Source organism: Manis javanica, chromosome 11, assembly GCF_040802235.1.
Source record: "Manis javanica isolate MJ-LG chromosome 11, MJ_LKY, whole genome shotgun sequence".
Lineage (NCBI taxonomy): Eukaryota > Metazoa > Chordata > Mammalia > Pholidota > Manidae > Manis > Manis javanica.
The window spans coordinates 92852962-92880188 of record NC_133166.1 but is presented as its reverse complement, the minus strand read 5'-3'; the positions used below and the strand labels follow the sequence as shown (position 1 = coordinate 92880188).

Here is a 27227-nt window from a genome sequence, read left to right as displayed (position 1 = left end):
TTCGTTACCACAGACCACTGGGCTCCATCCCCAGAGCCTCTTTTTCAGAAGGTCTGGGTAGGGGGGAGTCTTAGAGCTTACATTTCTTGCAAATGCCTGATGCTGACATTCAGGTCCAGGCGCCACACCTAAGAGAACCACAGCTCTAATGTAATCTAGAAGATGCTACCATGGAGCTGATTCCTGGAGTCAGAGAGCAGTAACTCTGGAAAGCACCTGCCACCAGGGAGAGAAAGCAGTTTCTGATACACATGCCATCTTAGGCAGCACATTACCTGGATATGCCAGGTATTTTATGAAGCTGGTATCACAAACTAATTTGAATTTCAAAAAGAAAAAAAAATGACCTTAGGTACTTGCCTCCCCAAAGATGCCAGAACATTCTGACAAGAACTCAGAGGGCAGACAAAGTGAATTAAATGGTGCTTCTAACTATTTCTCATAGATATAAAAGATACCACACAAGGCATTTTGTTTAATAATCTTATAATCTTGCTAATTTGCCAATGTGGATTTTCTAGCAAATTTGTTATTGGCTCTGGGTAAGCAGTGCTTGTATCCCACTGGCAGGAGCAAAAGCTAGGCTGAAGAACCTAAAACTACCCAAGACAGAACAAGAATTGACTTACAGATACAAACACCAAGGCTTTACTGCACCATGGAATCCAACTTTTGATCAAAGCTGCCTTCAATCTGCAACCTTAATGCCTTGCTCCATCAGAGCCTACAAAATAGTTTCATGTCTGGAGCTGCGTAATTACCTCCCTATTGCAGTAAATATGGTGTTGGGCACATCAACAGTCTCCTCCTTCACAGCTAACACTTTATAAATCAAAAGCAAGATTAGAAAATTCAGACCATTTAAGTGATTGCTTTCCTTAACATTTCCAAAGGTAGTCAGCTATATGCAAATTAAATTACTATTCTGTTTTCACCTGAGTCACACAAAAACTCTGCCGTTTTTATCTGTTGCACTTGGCCTTGTGTCTAGAATGAGCTACTGAAACCAAAAGTCTCTCTTGCCAGCTTCTGTGAAAATTGTGAGCTGTGGAGTACACTAGAGGTTAATATGGGAGAGATACTGTTCACTGTAAATACGGCAAAGAATTTCAAAACAGAGAAACAAATCTAAAAGCTATTAACTGAAAGTCTGTTGCAAAGCAGTTGCCATTTTTCAATGCATTCAAGATACAGTTCTCTTCAAAACCACCATTTTGGGTATAAGAGGCAGTTCATTAATTAATATAGTTCAAATCCCTGGCATAGTAAGTGGAAATAAAACAAAGAGGAGAAAAACAGGTACAGCTCTTTAACTCTGAACATTCAACTTTGACTCCTGGACTCCCACCCCACAAAAAAAAAATCCTCCCAACTATTCCAAAAGTAACCCAAAGTCAAAATAATTTTAGACATCTGATTAGAGCCATCCTGCAAGGTACTCTTCCCTTCAAGTTACCTACAGTAAGCTTTCTACACCTTCACAAATACGGCTAAGGTTGATAGACACTGTATAGTTTTGACACAAATCTCATGTACACAAACCTTTAAATGTGGACTATCTTGTAAAGATCTATAAATAAGAGTACAACTGATTATTTGAAGATTAGGGTAAGAAATCATTTTTACTCCCAGCTGCAATAAATTACATAAGACCACTGGCTTCAGATTCTCTTGGAAAATTTATTTTAATCTGAGTATGTGAACTTTCACAGCTGTGCTGCTTAGTTAACATTTGTGCATGATTCACTCCTAGTGTCTTGATATCAAATAAATTCATCAACTTGAGTTTTAACAACAGAAGCACCTTGATTTAACTTTGTCACTCCACCTGCTCGGAAAATTTTGTAGCTACACCTGCAAGTTTTAAATAGCAAATCAAGTGTGATATAATGATACAGTGGCGTATTCCTGAAATAGTTTTGAAGAGCAGTGAAAATAGTTTTGCTACAGAGCTTGTTTGAACACAGGAATGTGTTCTAATGCCACTGAATATTAAAGAACAATTTGAGCATAACAAAATTCATTTTCTTAAACATAATTTCAGCAGTGAGAAATGCTGGATGAACAGAAAAAACCACACCCAGAACAAAGCTGCTCAGGAATACACAAACCACACAAGCACAAACTTCAGACACATCCCAGCTCCCTGTGTGTTATGAGCCACATCCACTCACATCTGGTGTTACCACATCCAATTTCGGATAACCCCCACTTCCAGCACATAACACTAAGCCATAAGGGGCAAACCCTCCAATGACTGCATCCACAAGGAAACTCCAGCTCTTTTACAAAGTAAAGTGTCTGATTCATTATAGTATGTATTTCTTAACCATTTAAATGGGTGAAATGGTGACACCATTCTGATATCATTAGGTTCCTATCTATTTTTTTAATGTATCAATAAGTTTTTGAGTAATGTATCTCAACCCCATTTTTCCCACAAGCCCTGTGGTCTTTACTGCATGATTCTGCAGAATGCAGTGGTGATATTTAATAACACGTGTCACTCGATTCTAGAACTGACCGGAAACCAACTGCTTCTCTATGCCTCAACATGGATAAATCTCACTGCTGGGTAAAAAAGACTGTGGGGGGAGGGGATAGGGCCTGGCAGTCAACACTGACAGAGTTAAAGGGGGTCTTTGCTCCTCGTGTTTTTGCCTGGGCCAAGGACCAGAGGACTTCACACCTACCTATGTGTACAAGAATCCAATTTATACTACTTCCCTTTTTGTTATGTATGAATACTACAAGCCAAAGTATTTTTTTCTAAACAATATACACAGTATGATACCATTAAATTATAAAAACTGGCAAAATTAATCAACATATTTTTATTGATACATAATATGTAGTAAAGCCATAAAGATAAGAATAAGGATTATAAACAAGTCCCTAGAGTGAGGCAGTATACAAACAGGGATGGGTAAAGGTCTGTTTTGTCAACCGACTGGCAGGCATATCAGCAGTCTCTATACAGGCTATTCTTCAAAACATAGTCTGAGGAGTCTAAGACCCAAAGAGGTCAAAGATAGTTCCAAAGTCAGACTAAGATGTGATTTGCCTTTTGCATTCTCATTCTTCCAAGAGTGTACAGTTTTCCAGTGACACATGACATGTGATTATTGAAACAGACTAAATGAAAAAGCAGCTATGAGAACCCAGCTGCCCTCTATTAAGCCAGACATTAAGAGACTTGCAAAAATGTACAATGCCACTCTTGTCGATAATATTTTTTGTTTGGGGAAAAGTATTTTCATTGTAATATGTTATTTATCTTAACATGTAATTAGTTAACTACTGTTATTTTTTTTAATAATTTTTATATTTCTCAAGTCTAATTTTTAATACAGGAAATATATGTAGATATGATTCCCATATAAACAAAGGTCTTTGGGGTCTTCAATACTTTTTTTAAATATAAAGGAGTCTTGAGGCCAAATAATTTGAGAACCACTTTAAACCTTATACCTCCTATACACATACATACATATGCACACATACCTCTTTCATATGTAAGAAATATTACATATTAATAAAGGTAAAAAAGAATTATAGTATAGTGAAGACATAAAAAGAGCCCATTAGCACCATCATCACCAAGTGGTGCTGTATATAGGAAAAGCTTGTGACAATGGTGCATCAACAACATAGATGTGACTTACCGATACTCAGTCTGTGAAATGCAGTCATGAAGTTCCTGGGTAGTAAACTGGACATTTTTATTTACCTGAAAAGAACAATATAGTTATTAAAAATGCATACTGAACCAAATGAGTGGCAAGAACACAATTAGAGTGTCCCAAATTCTGAGGAAGCAGGATGTCAAGTCTCTCGTTTTGGCAAAACAAGCAGTGATCAGTGACAGTCAAGAGTTCAGTGACCATAATACCAACACTGAACTATGGTAAAAATTGTATGGTCCTATTGTTATAGCCTAGTTTCTGCAGAGAACCAGAAGAAGGGAGGTGGGCTTGGGATTAGTGGGAATCTCAAGAAAGGAGATAATCACTTTCTAGATCAAATCGACAGAAAAAAATATGTACTCCATGAAACACTAAATTCTGGCCTTAATCAACAGATTCTTGCTGCAATTAGCCTAGCCTTTTAAAAGATTTCTAATGCACCTTTTCAACATATATTTTCAAGAAAGAGTAAATAATTATTTAAAAAAATTTTTTAATTACTCTATACTTGACTACAGTATATCTGGGGTCATATTGAAAGCAGGAACAGCCCCATCTTGTTTATATCCTGAACATTAGAAATAATTCAGGATGGAACAGTTAAGTATTCTTACTTACTCAGAGTAACAAAAGTTACTCTAATATTTTTTGAATACCAAGGCTGACCATTCGTGAAAGTTATTACCGAATAACCTTCATTTTCTTTTACAAACTAAGGTTATATATAAATAAACTGTATGGAAAGGTCTGTTTAGGAAAGTTTGATTTATAGACATTTTCTAAGGAAATGTATTTTTTTATACTATCAAGGTCTAAATATTTAGACTAATATGTTTAAATTCATAAATATCATAGTAAGAGACATAATTTACAATACTACAAGTATGAAAGTCCATGCAAAAATCAGTCATGGCATATATATGGAAAAGGCAGTGAAGGAATCCCTTATTTTTGCTTGTATTTTTTCTTTATTGAAATATTGTTGATATACAATATTCAATAAAAACAATCTCACATTGGTTTCTAATATGTAACACAATGGTTCAACAGTTATCCATATTACTAAATCCTCATGCCCCACTAGTGCAGTTACTATCTGTCAACACAGGAAGATGTTACAGAATCACTGCCTATATTCTCCACGTTGTACTACCATCTCTGTGACCAACTTATGATCGAGAATTTTTGTGGCCCTTTATCCCTTTCATCCTTCCCTCCTCCTTCTTCCCACCCCAACTCCTCCCCCATGGTAACCACCAGTCATTTCTCAGTGGCTGTGAGTGTACTACTGTTTTGTTCATTCTGTTTTGCTTTGTTTTTATATTGCACAAATAAGTGAAATCATACAGTATTTGTCTTTCTCCACCTGGCTTAGTAATGAATACTTTATTTCTTAAGGCTTCCTACAATTCAGGTTATATTCCACTTATGTGCAAAAAGAATCCCAAAATGTGTGGAGGAAATTTCTTTTTATCTGATAACAGCATAGTGCCTAAATTTTAAGAAATTCTGAGTTAGTGAAGGGAAAATAAATGAGACACTCTTCTGTTTAATTAGTCTAAAAACTATTTAAAATATCATTAGCTTGTATGGGTTTTTTGGTGAGGAAAAATGTTCCTACCCTGATTTAATACTACTTTAAAGATTCATATCATGAAAGAGTTCTATGAAATTTAAGGTATTGCTTATTTGCAAAAGTTCTATGAGCTTTTTCAGTATTTTCATATTCACTGTAATTGTGCTGAAAATGTTTCATTTACTGAAGGTTAAAAAACAGCTTTTAAATATTTTAAATACATATAATCCTAAATTTTGCTTAATATTAGGATTATATATTTATGTATTTAAATTTAATTGTGTATTTTATATTACATTTAATGATTTAGGAAATTATATATAATTTATCATGATTTAGGTACTTCATAATTTTTATTAAAAGTAATTTTAGGATAGTTTTAATTAAAATAACTTTTTGAAAATGTTCTAAATTATATATTTAGAGTTAAGCTATCAAACAGTCCAATTACTACTTCTTTACATGTTCTTCCCTGGTCTCAAGGAACTTTGATATTTTTACTATTGCCTCAACATGGCAGAACCTATGTGTCCAGACTTAGGCCAGCAAATGTCAGCAACACTGCAGATGTATGATCAGAGGGTAAAGGGAATAATCTGTTCTCTGTCAACTATGGAGAAAAATCAGCTGAAGAACTGATTTTGAAGCTGATATAATGTGAATACAAGATAGTTCATTAAGCCTTCAGTAGAGTTAAAAAAATAAAAGTATCAAGATGCATCTTCAGTTTTAAAAGCAATCACCCACATACATTCAGACTTACCCCAGAACACAGATAGGGTATTCCATGACAGTGGCTCCTAGACCATGGGCAGATGACTTACAAAGGAGCAGTTAATTTATTACTAAGAAAGGAAAACTAAAGCACAAATTCATGACACACATCCTAAGTTCTAGTCTGAAATATCTCATTTCATCATATTAATTATTTTTGATATAAAATATTTTTTTATTACTAATATTGGAACATTTTAAATTACATTGTTAAATATCATTTCTGTGCTCAAGTGCACAATTTTAATTTCCAGGGAACAAATAGCTAAAAGATGCCTTTGTCAGTAAACAGTAGAGTTGAGACTAAAGTGGGTTGTAGAATTGGTGTCATTGATTCTCAGCTGTACTATTTATAATAAATGCCAAATTTTAGAAGGGACCATGTTATTTTTAATTCTTAAAAATCAAGAACAAAAGGCAAAGGCCAAGTATAAAACTGCCAATCATCTTAGAAGGTATAGATGGTTCTATCCCTGTTTGTAATGTAAGACAAATATCTCCAGTACAGTAACTGGAATAGAGGAGCAAGTTCTGCTAAGAGAAATGATTTTTAAAACTTGAAATCATTTCCACATATCATTATAAATAATGTTAAGTATTTTCTTCCAATATTCTCAGCAATAGGAAGTACTACACCCGCAAAAAAACTACATACCAGATTTTTCCAGGATATGTGACTTCAAAATTGGTCTACTTTTTCCACAAATGTATTTTTATTGTTAGAATGACTCAATTTGAAATTCAGAAAGCATAAGGAAATAATCATACGAACCATCCCAAAAGAGGAAATCCTCTTAATAACCACATAATGTGGTTATTCAGTATTAAGGCTGATTTTTTAAAAGCACACACACTATTCTTTCCTTAAATAAAACAGGTAACACTTACTGAACACTTATTCTGTGCGTGGTATGTGTTTGGAATACTTCATATCTATTAAGTTAGTCTTTAAAAAATACCTCTAGTTTTTCTACTGATATTATTACCATTACACAGATGAAGAAACTGAGACAAAGAGAATTAAATAACCCTTCTGAGAGCATGCAATTAATAGGTGGCAGAACCAACATTTGAACATGGGTAGTTTGCCCTCAGAGTCTGTGTTCGTAGTCCTAAGGGTCTTAATGTAAGGTGTGGCAAACAAAAAGTCAAAAGGAAGTGCTCACCAGGAATAAAAGTGAAGAAATGTATTTAAAGGAGTTTGACGCTATAAGAAATGTGGATCTGAATGTATGTCATGTTCCTTCATTTAAAGCATTTAAAAAATTAGATATATATGCACATACTTGAGGGGAAAGAATGCTAGGGAACAGAGGCAAAGAGCGCTAGGCAAACAACTGAAAAGCAACAGAATACTCTCCTTGGACCAGCAACGATGAGAAAAGCATTCAGGTTAATTCACAAAACGCACTGGAGCCTCACCACAGCTCTAACTCCAGGGCTTATGTTGCTGCCATAGAGGAAACTAAATTATAGCTTTCCTTTTCAGCAATCACTGGTTCTCAACTAGAGGTGACTATTCCTCTGTAGGGGCCATCTGGGTATGTGAGTTGGGTGGAGTGATGGGATATTTTTGGTTGTGGTGATGACTGGGGGAGCTACTAGCATTTAGTATCTGAGGATCAGGGAAGTTAAACGTCCTGCAATGTTCCACTCAATGAAGAGATGACCTGTCCAAAATGCCAACAGCACTTTTGATGAGAAACAATTCTGTGTTGGAGAAAGCATATTATTGGAGGACTCTACTGTATGTTTTTACTTAGAGAACTTGAAGAAAAAATTGAGTAGGTCACTTCTGTGACATTTTTTTGTGGCACTCCAGAATTTAAAGCAAATATCAATTAAACAGCATTTCATTATGTTTTAGAACTCTTATCATCTTTGTTTATATTATAACTTATTTATGGTGGAGATATGATATACATTTAAAAACATTTCTCATACCTCATATTTGATTAGGAAGTTATAGAGGGTCTCAGTATCTTGGTAATTACTGCTGGGGGCCAAAATCCTAAAAAATAAAGGAATAGGAACAAATGATGTAAGAAAAAAAACAACTTGAATTTTTTCTCCAAAACAAATCCATATTGTAAGAGATAACTCATAGAGATAAGTAATGAGCTTATTAAAATTTTTGTAACCTTTACTGGATTTTATCAATTAAAAATTATGAAACCATTAGTTTAATTCAACAGAGATCAATTTATTACTCAATTTATTACTTTTAATAAAGCTTATTTTTATTGATTCTTACATCAATTAATCAACAACCATAAGCATTCTTCTATGAAATTACAGTTCACATTTTGAGTTATAATGATACAGATTTCTCAAAAGGTAGAAATGTGAAATGGACCTATACTGCGTATCTTTTAAGCTGAAGATAAAGCTTGAAGATTTCCCACATAAACGTTCAACCAGTCTAAATAGACAAGTGATTAAACTATTAGGCATATAGTAAAAGATTGTGTGACTAAACTGAAATAACTCTGTTTGAACTACCAGCCTAGCACTCTATGAAAAAGCCTTAGTAATCAGATTAGTCTAAATAGACAAGTAATTAAACTATTAGGCATATAGTGAAGGATTTTATGACTAAATTCAAATAACTGTTTGAACTACCAGCCTAGCACTCCTATGAAAAAGCCTTGGTAATCAGATTATGTCAATTGTTGTAAATAACACTGATTCATAAAAGTAACAATGGAAAATAACATATATAACATAAAAGTATAAATACATAAATAGCAAGTAGAAATAAGAAATAAAGAAGGAAATAGAAGGACATATTTCTCCTTCTAGCAATAAAGTATTATCATTTTTATACTAAGTATTTCTTAACCCTTTTAGGATGAACAATTTATTTTTCTTTTTAAAAATAAAAAAGGAAGAGAAAGGAGTCTTTTCACCATGCTATAGTGGTTATGAACAACATTTGCCTGAATTTTCTAACTATGTGACCTGGGATGAGTTCTGTGTGACTTATTTTCCTTATCTGTTAAATGAGGATGGTAATAGTCCTTACCTCATAGGATTATTCTAAGAATTAAATGAGTTACTATAAGAAAAGTCTTTAAAAGTGTCTGATACACAGTAAGTACTATATATACATATTGATTATAACAGTAACAATAACTATTATCATCATCTAATAGTTTCAAGTTAGAGAATAAGTACATAATGATCTAATTAATGAGAAATCAAGTCACCTTAATTAATTCTTAAATTCCAAGTGCCTTTTAATTACAATAATGTCTCTAAGTGCTCACATCTTTGTCAACACTTAATACTGTCAGACTTTAGAGTTAGCTGATCTCAATAACCTTAATTAGATCTTTAAGTGATTTGGTCTTTATTAGGGTGGGAGAGCTTTAGTAAATTTTTCAGGATACAGTTAAATTTTTAGAGAGGCTATACTCCTTTGGAGGAGTTACAGACGGAATATCTTTAGGAATATATAAAAATCTGCATAAGAATATCAATTTCATTGAAACAGTTTTCCTCCCAATGAATAACTTTAAAACACAGTATCTCCTAACCAAAAAGAATAAAAAAATAACTGAGGACAGTATATTGGGGAGGTCCATGAATAATCTGCTTAAAAATAAAAACTAAGCTACCCAGATAAGTTATATCAATCCTTTAGGATGGCAATGGAAAAAAATAGTTTTAACTTTGTAACCAAGTGTAAACAAATGATACACAATGTGGAATAATTTGCATGTATTCATTTTTATAGCTTTGGAAATAATCCAAACTGTTTATTAAAAAGGGTAAGGAAATTATATGATACAAAAAAATGTTTTATATTAAGAGCCTTAAAAACTCCAAGTCTTAGCACAAAAGAAAGGACTTTACTAGAAAATATAGTTAATACCTCTCTGTCCTGAAATACTTTCCAGAAAAACTGGTTTTAGGTAAATCAGTAATTTATCTATAGAAACAAGTCATGTACAGTGTAAGAAATAAAGAAAATAACTACAGGAATCATCCCAAGATGGTAGAGTAGGAAGACCGTGAACTCACCTCTTCCTATGAACACACCAAAACTACAACTACATACCGAAGTCTGAGAACTACCTGAAGACTAGCAGAACAGTTCCTGCACAACTAAAATGTAAAGAAAAAGCCACTGGTAGAAAGGGCAGCAATGCAGTCAGGACCCCACATGGGGCACCCCTGCCCTGGGTACTCATACCAAAAAGATGAGAGACCCCCTGGCTTTGAAAATCTGCAGGATTTAATTCTGGGATAGCCAAAGGGCTACAGGGAACCAAGACTCCACTCTTGAAAGGCCCAAGCACAAACTCACATGCTCCAAGACACAGCACAGATGCAGCAGTTTGATAGGCATATGGCCCATCTGTGAAGATTTAGTTACTAATTTTAGGTATGCCAGAGAGGCAGAGATCTGTGGGAACTTCTTCCAAGAAGAACTGGTGGGGGCTGTTTTACTTACTCTCCTAATTGGCTGGCCTGGTGCTGGTAGGCATTACTTCTGACACTCCACCTACCTTGGTAGCACTACTTGCCCTGCCCCAGCCATCCCTGTAGACCTGCCGGTGTCACCCAACCTGCCCACCCCAGCAATTGCCTTGGCAAAGCAACTTCCACCCTGCCACACCCAGCATGTGGCCTCAGCCTGCAGCCCCCCAAAGTGGCTCCTGTCTGGGGACAGGGATGAATCCAACCCTGCCAACCAGTATGCCCACAGCAGTCACAGCCAGGCACTGTAGCCTTTTGGGTGTGGAATCAGCCCCACCCACCAGCATGCTGCAGCAGTCTTGGCCCAGTCATAACAGGAGGGCTCCCTGGAGCACGTGGTTCTGGTGACCAGAGAGGACTGTGATACTGGGCCACACAGGACACCTTGTACCTAGGGACACTCCTTCAAGACCAGAAGACACAGCTGACCTACCTAATACATAGAAACAACATAGATGTAATCACAGACCAAAGAGCTCTGTAAGACAAAAAATACCCTAATATCAAAACCAAGGATACTACAAAAAAAAATTACAGATGAATATCCTTGATGAACATAGATGTAAAACTCTCAACAAAATAAAAAATACATTAAAAGGACAATTCACTACAACCAAGTGGGATTTATTCCAGGGATGCAGGGATGGTTCAATACTCAAAAAGCCACCAGTGTGATATATACCACATCAATAAGAGGAATACTAAAAACCATATGATCATCTCATTAGATGATGAAAAAGCATTTGACAAAATTCAACATCCATATATGATATAAATTCTCAATTAAGTGAGTATAGAGAAAATATACCTCAAAATAATGAAGGCGATAAAAGACAAACCAGCAGCTAACATCATGCTCAATGGTGAAATGCTGAAAGTTTTTCCTCTAAGATCAGGAAAAAGACAGGATGTCCATTCTCACCACTTTTATTCAACAAAGTGCTAGAAGTCCTAGCCACAGCAATCACCCAAATGATAAGGAGGAAGTAAAATTGTGACTATTTTGCAGATGACATGATACAATATATTTAGAAAGCCCTAAAGACTCCACCAAAAAACTATTAGAACCAATACATGAATTCATTAAAGTCACAGGATACAAATCAATATACAGAAATCTGTTGCATTTCTATATACTAATAATGAACTAGCAGAGAGAGAAATTAAGAAAACAATCCCATTTACAATTGCATCCAAAAGAATAAAAACTTAACAATAAATCTAATGAAGGTGATGAGAGACCTTCATCTGTAAACTATAAGACACTGAAGAAAGAAAATGATGATGCCACAAATAAACAGAAAGATACATTGTGCTCACAGTTTGGAAGAATACTGTTAAAATGTCCATTCGACCAAAAGCAATTTACAAACCCAACACAATCCTTATCAAATTACCAACAGCATTTTTCACATAACTAGGATAAATAATCCTAAAATAGAAACCCAAAAGACCCCAAAACAGCCAAAGCAATCTTAAGAAGAACAAAGCTGGAAGTAATACACTCCCTGGTTTCAAACTATACCACAAAGCTATAGTAATCAAAACAGTATGAAAGGCAACTACTGAAAGGAACAATGTGTTTGCAAATAATATATACAATAAGGGGCAAATATCCAAAAAATATAAAAGAACTCATACAACTCAATCACACACACACAAAAATCTGATTAAAAAATGGACACAGGAAACTTTACATTTCCCTGTATGGCCCCAGAAGATGACTGGTTAGTCAGAGACAGGTAGGATTCCTCAAGGGAGGAACAACCTAAGACAGGCACAGTCGCAGGGGGGCCATCAGGTGAGAAATTGGGGATCAACAGAGGTGAGGCTTAGAACCTCACCCCACCTGTTTTGAGAGAAATTTTCTGCATCCGTGGATGTTTTGCTGCCCTTGTCTAGCTTGGATTAATACTTAGTCTATAGGCACACACCTGATCATCTACATTTGCCCTCTTACAGCACTAAACTATGTTTTCTACCTTTATCTTGCATCTACCTACCACTTCAGCATTTTATTAAAAATAATAATAATAATAATAATAATAATAAGGGAGAAATGTGGGATTCACATATAAATCAAGTATAAAAATCAAATGAATATTCATATTTGACCTGATTGTTTATAGTTCATAATGCGTGATCAAAACCGAAAGTTTCTGTGATGACTGCCCTTGTACTGTTCACCATGTAAGAACTTATTCACTATGTAAGAATTTGTTCACCATGTAAGAACTTGTTCATTATGCTTCAGAAGATCGGAGACTGATGAGAATTAGGCTTGGGGTGGATTAATGATTGTGCATTGAGTCCCCCTATACAGAATTTTATTGTTGTTAACAACCATTTGATCAATAAATATGAGAGATGCCCTCTCAAAAAAAAAAAAAAAATGGACACAGGACCCGAATATTTTTCCAAAGAAGACATATACAGGTGCAACATACACAAAAATGCTCAAAAACTAGAAATGCTATATGACCTAGTAATTCCACTTCTAGGAATTCACCTGAAGAAAACAAAATCTCTGATTTGAAAAGATACAGGTACCCCTATGTTTACTGGCCCCAAAATAGACACACAGATCAATGGAACAGAATAGAGAGCAGAAATAAACCCATGCTTATATGGCCAATAAATTTACAAAAAAGGGGGCAAGAATATACACTGGGGAAAAGACAATCTTTTCCATAAATGGTATTAGAAAAACTGGACAGCCATATACAAAAGAAAACTGGATCACTGTCTTACACTATACACAAAAATAAACTTGAAATTGATTGAAGACCTAAATGTAAGACTTGAAACCACAAAACCCCAAAAAGAAAACAGGCAGTAAACTCTTGAACATCAGCATTTGTGATTATTTTCAGGGTATGGCTCCCCAGCAAAGGAAATGAAAGTTAAAATAAATAGAACTATATCAAACTAAAAAGCTCCTGCATAGCAAAGGAAACCAGAACAAAATGAAACAGCAACTACTGAAAGGAACAATGTATTTGCAAACAATATATACCATAAGGGGCAAATATCCAAAAAATATAAAAGAACTCATACAACTCAATCACACACACAAAAAAATCTGATTAAAAAATGGATACAGGACCTGAATAAACATTTTTCCAAAGAAGACATATACAGGGCCAACACACACAAAAATGCTCCAAAACCACTAATCATCAGGAAAATGCAAATCAAAAGCACCATTGAGATATCACTTCACACCAATCAGAATGGCTACTATCCAAAAGATAATAGTGTTGACAAGGATGCAAGAAAAGGGAACCCTCCTACACTATTGGTGGGAACGTAAATTGGTCCAGTCACTGTGGAAAGCAGTATTGAGGTTCCTCAAAAAAGTAAAACTAGAAATGCTATATGACCTAGTAATTCCACTTCTAGGAATTTACCTGAAGAAAATAAAATCTCTGATTTGAAAAGATACAGACACCCCTATGTTTACTGCCACACAATTTGCAATAGCCAAGATATGGAAGCAACCTAAGTGTTCATCAATAGATGAATGAATAAAGAAAATGTGGTATGCATTTATATTTATATATAGATAATAGAATAAGTATATGTGTGTATGTAAATAATGGAATATTACTCATCCATAAAAAGAATGAAATCTTGTCATTTGCAACAACTGAATGGACCTAGGGAGTATTATGCTAAATGAAGTAAGTCAGATAGAGAAAGACAAATACTATATGATTTCACTTACATGACAAATCTAAAAAACAAAACAAACGAAGAAACAATTAAGAAAAAAAGAAATAGACTTCACAAATAACAAACTGGTGGTTGCTACAGGAGAGGAGGGAAGGGGATTGGTGAAATAGGTAAAAGGGAACAAAGATGTACAAAATTCTAATTATAAAATAAATAAGTCATAGGGGTATGAAATGTACAGCATAGGGAATATAGTCAAAAATATTATAATAACTTTGTATGGTGACAGGTGGTAATTACACCTATTGTGGTGAGCATTTTGTAATGTATATCATTGTCAAATCACTATGCTGTACCCCTGAAACTAATATTGTATGTCAACTACACTTCAATAAAAAGCAAATAAAATTACTTTATTATCATTTTCCAATCAGACAAAAATTGATAGAATTTTAAATTTCTAACTGGTTTTATTTTTTTGAACAGTGTTACTGAGTATGGTTTACATACCATAAAATTTGCTCATTTTAATTATTCAATGATTTTTAATAGATTTACAAAGCCATACAAGGATCATCAAAATCCAGTTTTAGAACATTTCCTTCATTCAAAAAAGATCCCTCTTGCCCATTTTTAATCTTTCTCTGTTCTCACCTGCAATCCCAGCCCCAGGCAACCACTGATCTACTTTCTGTCTCTATAGCTGCCTTTTTGGAGGAACTTGTTTTCTCAGTCTATAAATTCTTTCCTCTTACCATCACAAAAACAAAGTTGTAACTACAAGTAATATTGTACTGTAATACAGAGTCCAGTGGCTGAGGCAAATTCTAGAGACAATGGCTAAATCTCACAATGTATTTGGTAAGTAAAAAGGCAAGATGCATATTAAAGATGCCCAGATCAAAACAAGAGGCACTTTATTCTCTCATTCAACAAATATTTGAGATGTACTGTGAGCCAAGCACTGTTCCAGACCCTTGGATACAGTAGTGAACAAAAAAACAAAAAGATTCATAGTACACCAAAGAGCATATGAAGGAAAAATATCCTAAGCAAGCATAGGAAGATAATGAAGGAAGAAAAACGTCTCATTGTTATCCATCTGACAGCCTCTTCCTCCCATTTTCCAACTGCTGTTTGTGAACAAATTTACAAGTTATTCCTGTGATGAAACACAAAAATTTTGTTTCTAAAAATTAATTTGTTCCAAGTATAAACACTTGATTATTTGACATATTATCACAGAATTATATTCTAATGAAGAAAGGCTTATTGGTATGTCAACATCATTCACAAATATAAAACTATTATAATAAAAATAAAACTACACATATTTTAAAACTAGGATATATATTATATGATTTGTTATAAACTTTGTTATTCTTAAAGAATATTTTGAGGTAAACTGAGTTCCCAGTACACTAGGCAATCTTTTAAAATACACTCAATTTAGGGTTGAATTTAGACTTCTGTCCAATGAACTTTCAGTTTTTGACAATAGAATTTGGCATGGTATAAAAAAAATGCCAACTTTTACTAACTAGAAGTACAGCTTGTTGGAAATACACAAACAATAAAATGGGGAAAAATGGTTTATGGACTTCCATGCTTTAGTAATTCCCCACACAAAAATTCTTGAGAGGTCAGCATTCTCTATAGCTTTCACATTTTTTTTCCTATACCAGTATGAAGACAAAAGAGTCTTAGAATGAAAGTCCTAAAATTACCCTTCAATAGCAACTTAAACAGAATGAGAGAATTAGCTCTTAGATGAAATGAAATACTTTGCTGAAAATGGCCATTTTTCATTAATAAACATATCAATTTGTCCTTTCAAGAGAAATTCAGAACAGTAAGTATTTATCCAATGCACACTATCTTCTCAAATGTATATTATGCTAAGAGCTATGAAATATAACAAAATTAAAAGACATGGTTCCCTATCTTCAAGTTGTTTTTAATGGATTTTCACTTAAGAATTTTGGCATTAGAACTGGGGAATAGACATCTGAAGTAGGATTTAATTTGCAGCTCATAGGTTATGTAGAAACCAGGTCTGATCTGAGTGCACTTTGGTTTCTTTTATCACAGCATCAATAATAACACATTATGGCTTATTGAACGCTTACTCAAAGTCTGACACTACTAATTCTTTTAACATTGTGAATTTGACTTTGATCAAGTTACCTACTTTTCTGCACCCCAGCTCCTCTCATCTATGAAATGAGAAGAAAGTAGTATTTACCACATAAGGTTATTATATAAACTAAATAAAATTATATATCTAAAGTGTTAGCAAAATGCCTGGCACATGTCAATAAATATTAGATGTTATGAAAATCCATTTTCAGATATAGAAACCAAAGGACAGAGTTGTAAAAAACACTTGCCCAACATTACACAGAGTGGTAATGGTCCAAATTTCCACTGGTTTGACTAAGAAGCCCATGCTTTTTCCATTAAGAATAACTACCATCAACTTCTTGCCTTTAAATAATTTCACAAAATCAAATTAAAGTTCTTTTAAGACAGTTAAAAAATTTTATATGTTAGCAAAAAAATTCTTTAATTTGCTTTTTACCAAATGCTGCTGGAAAACTATTTTGTGTGTTGTACAAATCTTTGTGGTTGTACATTTCTCAAAGCCACAAAGGAAGTTAGTAGCAGATCCAACACTCACTGGAAGTCCTGACTCTTAACCACATAAGCACTTGGAGTTTTCTATTTATCTATAGAAATTACCATTAAGTAAGCAATGTTAACCTGAATTAAACAAGTTTTGTTTCCATCTCATCCAATATTAGATAAATATCAATGTATCCTCTTTAATAAAAAAAAAACTATGCCACTCAAATTTTTTTGAGACAAAAATAATAGAATAATGTGATAAAAATTAAAAATAAAATAATGCATTAAAAATGTACTGATTTTTAAATCAGGATTTAAAAATTTCAAATACAACTTTTCTATTTAGAAAAAATAAAGCAGCAAACTCAGAAGTGGGGAAAGTTTAGAATATTCAACTTTAATATCTACTTATAGAAACTCAAAGAAGAGAAAGCATATTCTGGAATAAATCATAAATTAATCCCACAGATCTGAATAAATTAGGTTTCCTGATGGCAAGATAAAGTTTTATATTAATATAACATTTAAAACAGTTCTTCAGAGTATGGTAAAAAATTAATGTTAAGTTTAAAAAGTAATTATATGAAGCGATCACGGGAAGATGGCGGCATGAGTAGTTCATTGGAAATCTCCTCCCAAAAACATATATATTTATGAAAATACAATAAATACAACAATTCCTAAAAGAGACACCAGTGGATACAGTACAACAGCCAGGATACATCTACATCTGCGAGAACTCAACATCACACGAAGGGGGTAAGATACAAGCCGCAGCCAGGCGGGACCCGAATGCCTCCCCCAACCCCAGAACTGCTAAACAACCAGCTCTAGAAATCTGCACCCGGAGCGCAGACACAAGGTGCACAGGGTGCTGGATATTAGAGAAACAGGAAAGCAAAACCTGTGGGCAGGTCCCCACAACCGGCGCCCTTGACACAGAAGAAAAGCAAGTGCTTTCTGCAAGTCTTAAAGAGACAGGGACCCCACAGCTGGATGAAGTCGTCCCGGCACACTAAGCCAGCAGCTAGGAATCCTAGGGAACTTTAGGCGCCCTAACCCCCTGGGCGGCAGCACAGCTCTGAAGCCCCTCACGGCACTAAGCAGCCTGCCAGTCATTCCCCCAACTAGCGCGGACCCCAACACACCGGCCCAGTAGTGGGAAGGTGGCAGCACCCACTGGGGGCAGTGGCACCACAGGGGACCGGGAGCGGCACGTGTGGGCCCGCCACAGCGGCAACTGAGGAGCCCGGGAGCGGCCCATGTGCACCGGCAGCAGCAGCGCGAGAAGAGCCCAGGAGAGGTCTGCATAAGCCCGCAGTGGCGGCAACCGAGCGGCCCGGAAGAAGCCCAAGTGTGCCAGTGGTGGCAGCACCAGAGGGGCACGGGAGAGGCCCACGCACACCTGCAGTGGTGCCAGAGAGAGCAGCCACGCTCCCAGCAGCCAAACAGAATCCCAGCCCGACGCACAGCCGCCTGGGCCAGACCCAAAGGCTGCTGCTGGCACACAGCTGCCCGGTAGCGGCTCCGCTACCGTGGAGGAGCACACCTGGCGTGCCTGCCACTCCCCGCAGGGCTCTGTGCTGGTCTGATGGAGACCCCGCCCACAGCAGCTTAGGGGATTAACCCGGTGGCTGCTCCAGGAGTGCGGGTAACCATCACAGGCAGCAGAGAAGGGCAAGGCATCCAACAAGCAGGAAAGGACTTTCTTCTCCCAGCTGACACACCTGCAACCTGCCTACAGCTACCGCTATCACCATGAAAAGGCAGAAAAATTTAGTCCAGTCCAAAATAGTTCAGACAACCCCTGAGAGAGGACGTTCAGAGACAGACCTAACCAGTCTCCCTGAAAAAGAATTCAAAATAATAAACATGCTGACAGAGCTGCAGAGAAATATACAAGAGCTAAGGGATGACATCCGGAGGGAGATTACAGAAATGAAACAATCTCTGGAAGGATTTATAAGCAGAATGGATAAGATGCAAGAGGCCATTGATGGAACAGAAACCAGAGAAATGGAACACATAGAAGCTGATGCACAGAGAGATAAAAGAATCTCCAGGAGTGAAACAATATTAAGAGAACTGTGTGACCAACCCAAAAGAAATAATATCCGCATTATAGGGGTACCAGAAGAAGAAGAGAGAGAAAAAGGGATAGAAAGTGTCCTTGAAGAAATAATTGCTGAGAACTTCCCCAAATGGGGAAGGAAATAGTTGCTCAGGCTACGGAAGCACACAGAACTCCCGAGAGAAGGGACCCAAAGAGGACAACACCAAGACACATAATAATTAAAATGGCAAAGATCAAGGACAAGGACAGAGTATTAAAGGCAGCCAGGGAGAGAAAAAGGTCACCTACAAAGGAAAACCCATAAGGCTATCATTAGACTTCTCAACAGAAACCTTACAGGCCAGAAGAGAATGGCATCATATACTTAATGCAATGAAACAGAAGGGCCTTGAACCAAGGATACTGTATCCAGCACAATTATCATTTAAATAGGAAAGAGAGATTAAACAATTCCCAGACAAGCAAAAGTTGAGGGAATTTGCCTCCCACAAACCCTCTACAGGGTATCTTAGAAAGACTGCTCTAGATGGGAGCACTCCTAAAAAGAGCACAGAACAAAACACCCAACATATGAAGAATGGAGTAGGAGGAATAAGAAGGGAGAGAAATAAAGAATCATCAGACTGTGTTTATAATAGCTCAATAAGCGAGTTAAGTTAGACAGTAAGGTAGTAAAGAAGCTAACCTTGAACCTTTGGTAACCACGAATCTAAAGCCTGCAATGGCAATAAGTATATATCTTTTAATAATCACCCTAAATGTAAATTGACTGAATGCACCAATCAAAAGACACAGAGTAATAGAATGGATAAAAAAGCAAGACCCATCTATATGCTGCTTAGAAGAGACTCACCTCAAACTCAAAGACATACACAGATTAAAATTCAAGGGATGGAAAAAGATATTTCATGCAAACAACGGGGAGAAAAAAGCAGGTGTTGCAATACTAGTATCACACAAAATAGACTTCAAAACAAAGAAAGTAATAAGAGATAAAGAAGGACATTACATAATGATAAAGGGCTCAGTCCAACAAGAGGATATAACCATTATAAACATATATGCACCCAAAACAGGAGCACCAATATATGTGAAACAAATACTAACAGAATTAAAGGAGGAAATAGAATGCAATGCATTCATTTTGGGAGACTTTAATACACCACTCACTACAAAGGACAGATCCACCAGACAGAAAATAAGTAAGGACACAGAGGCACTGAACAACACACTAGAACAGATAGACCTAATAGACATCTATAGAACTCCACACCCAAAAGCAACAGGATACACATTCCTCTCAAGTGCACATGGAACATTCTCCAGAATAGACCGCATACTAGGTCACAAAAAGAGCCTCAGTAAATTCAAAAAGACTGAAATCCTACCAACCAACTTTTCAAACCACAAAGGGATAAAACTAGAAAGAAATTGTACAAAGAAAGCAAAAAGGCTCACAAACACATGGAGGCTTAACAACATGCTCCTAAATAATCAGTGGATCAACGACCAAATTAAAATGGAGATCTGGCATTAAATGGAAACAAATGACAACACCACCACAAAGCCCCAACTTCTGTGGGACACAGCAAAAGCAGTCTTAAGAGGAAAGTATATAGCAATCCAGGCATATTTAAAGAAGGAAGAACAATCCCAAATGAATAGTCTAATGTCACAATTATCAAAATTGGAAAAAGAAGAACAAATGAGGCCTAAGGTCAGCACACGGAGGGACATAATAAAGATGAGAGAAAAAATAAATACAACTGAGAAGAATAAAACAATAGAAAAAAATCAATGAAACCAAGAGCTGGTTCTTCGAGAAAATAAACAAAATAGATAAGCCTCTAGCCAGACTTATTAAGAGAAAAAGAGTCAACACACATCAACAGAATCAGAAATGAGAAAGGAAAAATCATGACGGACCCCAAAGAAATACAAATAATTATTAGAGAATACTATGAAAACCTATATCCTAACAAGCTGGAAAACCTAGGAGAAATGGACAACTTCCTAGAAAAATACAACCTTCCAAGACTGACCCAAAAAGAAACAGAAAATCTAAACAGACCAATTACCAGCAATGAAATTGAAGTGGTAATCAAAAAACAACCCAAGAACAAAACCCCCAGGCCAGATGGATTTACCTCAGAATTTTATCAGAAATACAGAGAAGACATAATACCCATTCTCCTTAACGTTTTCCAAAAAGTAGAAGAGGAGGGAATACTCCCAAACTCATTCTATGAAACCAACATCACCCTAATACCAAAACCAGGCAAAGACCCACCAAAAAAGAAAACTACAGACCAATATCCCTGATGAACGTAGATGCAAAAATACTCAACAAAATATTAGCAAACTGAATTCAAAAATACATCAAAAGGATCATACACCACGACCAAGTGGGATTCATCCCAGGGATGCAAGGATGGTACAACATTCAAAAATCCATCAACATCATCCACCACGTCAACAAACAGAAGGACAAAAACCACATGATTATCTCCATAGATGCTGAAAAAGCATTTGACAAAATTCAACATCCATTCATAATAAAAATTCTCAACAAAATGGGCATAGAGGGCAAGTATCTCAACATAATAAAGGCCATATATGATGAACCCACAGCTAACATCATACTGAACAGTGAGAGGCTGAAAGCTTTTCCTCTGAGATCGGGAACAAGACAGGGATGCCCACTCTCCCCACTGTTATTCAACATAATACTGGAGGTCCTAGCCACGGCAATCAGACAAAACAAAGAAATACAAGGAATTCAGATTGGTAAAGAAGAAGTTAAACTGTCACTATTTGCAGATGACATGATATTGTACATAAAAAACCCTAAAGACTCCACTGCAAAACTACTAGAACTGATATCAGAATATAGCAAAGTTGCAGGATACAAAATTAACACACAGAAATCTGTAGCTTTCCTATACACTAACAATGAACTAATAGAAAGAGAAAGCAGGAAACAATTCCATTCACAGTAGCATCAAAAAGAATAAAATACCTAGGAATAAACCTAACCAAGGAAGTGAAACCAAGGAAGTGAAAGACCTATACCCTGAAAACTACAAGACACTCTTAAGAGAAATTAAAGAGGTCACTAACAAATGGAAACTCATCCCATGCTCTTGGCTAGGAAGAATTAATATCGTCAAAATGGCCATCCTGCCCAAAGCAATATACAGATTCAATGCAATTCCTATCAAATTACCAACAGCATTCTTCAATGAACTGGAACAAATAGTTCAAAAATTCATATGGAACCGCCAAAGACCCCAAATAGCCAAAGCAATCCTGAGAACAAAGAATAAAGTGGGGGGAATCTCACTCCCCAACTTCAAGCTCTACTACAAAGCCACAGTAATCAAGACAATTTGGTACTGGCACAAGAACAGAGCCACAGACCAGTGGAACAGAATAGAGACTCCAGACATTAACCCAAACAGATATGGTCAATTAATATACAATAAAGGAGCCATGGACATACAATGGGGAAATGACAGTCTCTTCAACAGATGGTGCTGGCAAAACTGGACAGCTACATGTAAGAGAATGAAACCGGATCACTGTCTAACCCCATACACAAAAGTAAATTTGAAATGGATCAAAGACCTGAATGTAAGCCATGAAACCACAAAACTCTTAGAAAAAAACATAGGCAAAAATTTCCTGGACATAAACATGAGTGACTTCTTTATGAACATATCTCCCCGGGCAAGGGAAACAAAAGCAAAAATGAACATGTGGGACTATATCAAGCTGAAAAGCTTCTTTCAGCAAAGGACACCATCAATACAACAAAGAGGTATCCTAAAGTATGGGAGAATATATTAATAAGTGACAGATCCGATAAAGGGTTGACATCCAAAATATATAAAGAGCTCACTCAACAAACAAAAAACAAATAATCCAATTAAAAAATGGGCAGAGGAGCTGAACAGACAGTTCTCTAAAGAAGAAATTCAGATGGCCAACAGACACATGAAAAGATGCTGCACATCGCTTGTCATCAGAGAAATGCAAATTAAAACCACAATGAGATATCCCCTCACACCAGTAAGGATCGCCGCCATCCAAAAGACAAACAACAACAAATGTTGGCGAGGTTGTGGAGAAAGGGGAACCCTCCTACACTGCTGGTGGGAATGTCAATTAGTTCAACCATTGTGGAAAGCAGTATGGAGGTTCCTCAAAATGCTTAAAATAGAAATACCATTTTACCCAGGAATTCCACTTCTAGGAATTTACCCTAAGAATGCAGCAGCCCAGTTTGAAAAAGACATAGGCACCCCTATGTTTATTGCAGCACTATTTACAATAGCCAAGAATTGGAAGCAACCTAAATGTCCATCAGTAGATGAATGGATAAAGAAGATGTGGTACATATACACAATGGAATATTACTCAGCCATAAGAAGAAAACATATACTACCATTTGCAACAACATGGATGGAGCTAGAGGGTATTATGCTCAGTGAAATAAGCCAGGTGGAGAAAGACAAGTACCAAATGATTTCACTCATCTGTGGAGTATAAGAGCAAAGAAAAACTGAAGGAACAAAACAGCAGCATAATCACAGAACCCACGAATGGACTAACAGTTACCAAAGGGAAAGGGACTGGGGAGGATGGGTGTGAAGGGAGGGATAAGGGTGGGAAAAAGAAAGGAGGCATTACAATTAGCATGTATAATGTGGAGGGGGTACAGGGCGGGCTCTACAACACAGAGAAGGCAAGTAGTGATTTTACAGCATCTTAGTATGCTGATGGACAGTGACTGTGAAGGGGTATGTGGGGGGGACTTGGTGAAGGGGGGAGCCTAGTAAACATAATGTTCTTCATGTAATTATAGATTAATGATACCAAAAAAAAGGAATTATATGGCTTATTTCACTTAGCATAATGTTCTTAGGATTCATTCATGTTGTAGCATGCCAGAATATCCTTCCTTGTTAAGACTGAATAATATTCCATTGCATGTATATATCACATTTTGCTTATTCATTTATCTGTTGATGAACACTTGGAGTTGCTTCCACTTTTTAACCTACTGTGAATAATGATCCTACGAACATGGGTATCTGTTTGAGACTATTTTCAATTCTTTTATGTAAATACTTATAGTCAAAATCATAGAAATAGACAGTAGAATGGAAGCTGCCAGGGCTGGGAGGAAGGTAAGTGAGTTGTTGTTTAATGGGAATACAGTCTGTTATACAAGAAGAACAGTTATGGAGATGGATGGTAATAATGGTTGTACATTATGAATATATTTAATATCACACTAATACATTTTTTAAGTATGCTTAAAAAGATAAATTTTATGTTATGCATATTTTATCACAATAAATAATTTAGATTAAAAAACAGTAATTACCTGAAGTCAAAATATTTACAGCATTATTTTAAAATCTCATTTTATGTTCACTAAAGCTAAGAAGTAACTCAAGGCTTAAATGATATGAATCACTATAACATCATTGTTGAGGATAATATTTATTTCAGCATCTAACCGTGCCAGCGACCGAACAAATATCTCCTTTAATCCCTGCAATTTCATAAAGCAACTATTATAAGTTCATTTTATAGATAAGGAAATACAAAAAGGTTAATTAACCCATCTAGGTGATAGTTAATAAATGGATGGAACTAGGATTCAACTTCAGATCATCTGGACCCTCAAAGCTCTGGCTTTTTCATTTTAATCAAGTGGCATGTCTGGACAATACTATGAAATGAGATTTTGCTGCTGAATTTAAGTTGTATGACTGATAAATTATGGGTGAAAATTATCAAATCAACAATAAGGAAACACCAGGAAAAAAAATCTTGGATCTTAAAGTACCCGTTTAATTTTTTGTCATTTATTACAATTAAAATTGAAGTCTTACGTGCTCTATAATTAATCCGGTGAAATCAGCTATGCAAATGGAAGATATCCATCAGTCCAAGATTTTAAAAGAGCATAATGATAAAATGGCTATGATTATGGTCTCTCTCAAGTCAGTCTGCTTAGGTTTAAATCGTAGTTCTACAACTTTCCAGGTGAATGACATCAGGTATGTTACTTTACCTCTCTGTGCCTCTGTTTCTCATTTGTAACAGGAATAGTACTTATCTCACCAGTCTGTTAAAGGGATTAAATAAATTAATATACATAATGCACTTGGAAATAGTTCTTGGCTTAACAAAATGTTAGCTATTACTATTATTCTGTCATCTTAAAAAAACACCTAAAATTATCACTTCAACTTGTCAACTGAGAACTAAATGAATATGTCATTCAAACTATTTGGGGACTTGATCTGTTCTTGTAAGGCTGAACATTTCTGCAATCCATGTGGACCGCAACGGGCTTCTCTCTTTAGTCCTGAATACTGACGTAAACATCAATAGGAAAAGTCACGAAAAATAAAGGCAGAAGATCTGTAATACATACCTAGTAACATTTTCAATCTCTCCTAATTATGGGAGCCAAATTCTAACAAAACCATGATTGTTAGCAGAACACAACCCAATCTATAAATCATGCTCTGGACATGGAGGAGAACACAGGGACTATGCCCTACCCATTGGCTACCAACTAGATGAGGGCAAACTGTTCCACATTACCAGCGTCCAGGAGCACCCCTAGAAATAAAAGGTGGTACTCTGATAGTTAGCTGCAACCATATTACTGAACTTTGCTGAGCTGTGGCCAACCCAGAACAAAACGTGCATATTCTTAGTCTCAGTTTTACCTTAAGGTGACTTCAGGTGAATCTGTGGTAAATGACGTCAATCCTACAATTTATTCCCAGAAAAGTTATGGGATATAGACCTGAAACATTTGGAATCTGACTGATGAAAAGACAGCTTGTATTGTTACCAAAAGTTCATCTCATTAATTAGGTATAGTGTTAAGAGCCATCTTCAGATAATTTTAATTATGGCCATAAAACAGCATATTTTCATCTTGGCTAATGAGTCTATGAAGACAAGGTATCTTCTAACTGCAAATTTAAGCTTCTGTCAAATCATCTGTGATACACTAGTCAAGTATTGTCTGGGTGGATTTTCATTCATAACTGAAGAGAGATTTTTGACAGAGATCTGGATTGGACTGTTTAAGCTACGTCGGAAGATCCTGGGATCCTATAGAATTATTCAGGAAGTTCTGAAAAGTACCAGCCATCATCTGTCCCAAAAATTTTATCACAACACAAATCCAGCACTTTTTTTTGTTATTGAGCGTTGGCTACTGTTATGGGATGACCCTGTGTTTCCCCAAAATTCATGTCAAAGCCCTAACTCCCACCAGTATACCTCAGAATGCGACTTGTATTTGGAGATGCCTATAAAGAGGTGATTAAGTTAAAATGAGGCCATTAGAGTGAGCTCTAATCCAATCTGACTGGTGTCCTTATAAGAAAGGGATTGTTGGACACACAGGGATGCACATACATAAAAGGATAACCATATGAAGAGTTAGCAAGAGGGCAGCCATCTGCTAGCCGCACAGAGAGGCCACAGGGGTAACCAACCCAGCCAGCACCCTGATCTTGGACTTCAGGCCCCAGGACTGTGAGAAAATTAATTTCTGTTGTTTAAGCCACTGAGTCTGTGATTATTTCATATGGCAGCTCTAGCACTAACAGAGCTGCCATTCTAAATACTGGTGGCCCAACTTTGGGGAGCCATAGACCCCATGGTGAGAAGCAAGATGGAACATTTCCTAGCAAATGGAATTCACTGAGCAGTTAGTTACTAAATACCCACACTATTTGCTTGGTTCTTCATAGCATTATCTTCCTGCTGACTGATAGCCTTACTGCCTGAGATGGTGCCGCTGGAGGCCAGCTCAGTGCTTAGCACTAACAGTGAACAGAAGGGAGCCACAGGAGGCATGACAAGCAAGCTCATCTCTCTTCTATTTAGTGTCAGGGCCCTGTGGGGCTCAACTAGGTCTTCTATGTCCACTACAGACCAGATACTGCCAGCTAAACTGCATAACATTGAATCACAGACTCTCCTAACACTTTAATGAATGCTATTCCTTGATTAACCCCACCTTACTACCAGGCACTTAATATTTTTCTGTTGTACCATGCCAAATAGGATCTCCCTAAATCACCAGGAAGGAACAGCAAAGACAAGAGCTCAGAGTGAAAGAAACAGAAGATCCAGCTATCTTTTGCTCCCACCATTTACTGATGTAAGATCGGGGCTGAGTCACAATTCTATTACTGCCTCATTACAAGCATATCTCACTACATACAATTGTTAAGCATATATCAAAAACATTAGATAAATCTTCTATTTAAAAGAACCCTGG

At 36.3% G+C, this 27227-nt stretch overlaps 1 protein-coding gene across 6 annotated transcripts in view; it reads right to left on the bottom strand.

The window, feature by feature from the left end:
• Positions 1–27227, bottom strand: part of SWT1 (SWT1 RNA endoribonuclease homolog) — a 115145-nt gene that overhangs the window by 4145 nt on the left and 83773 nt on the right. For all 6 annotated transcript variants that reach the window (XR_012122841.1, XM_073216895.1, XM_073216896.1 and 3 more), the window contains 2 exons: positions 7981–8047; positions 3666–3730 (listed from right to left, as the gene is read on the bottom strand). Coding sequence is in view for 5 of the 6 variants with exons in the window: in XM_073216895.1 (XP_073072996.1) it covers positions 3666–3730; positions 7981–8047 (132 nt within the window). In the remaining variant the exon portion in view is untranslated. The remainder of the gene's footprint in view (positions 1–3665; positions 3731–7980; positions 8048–27227) is intronic.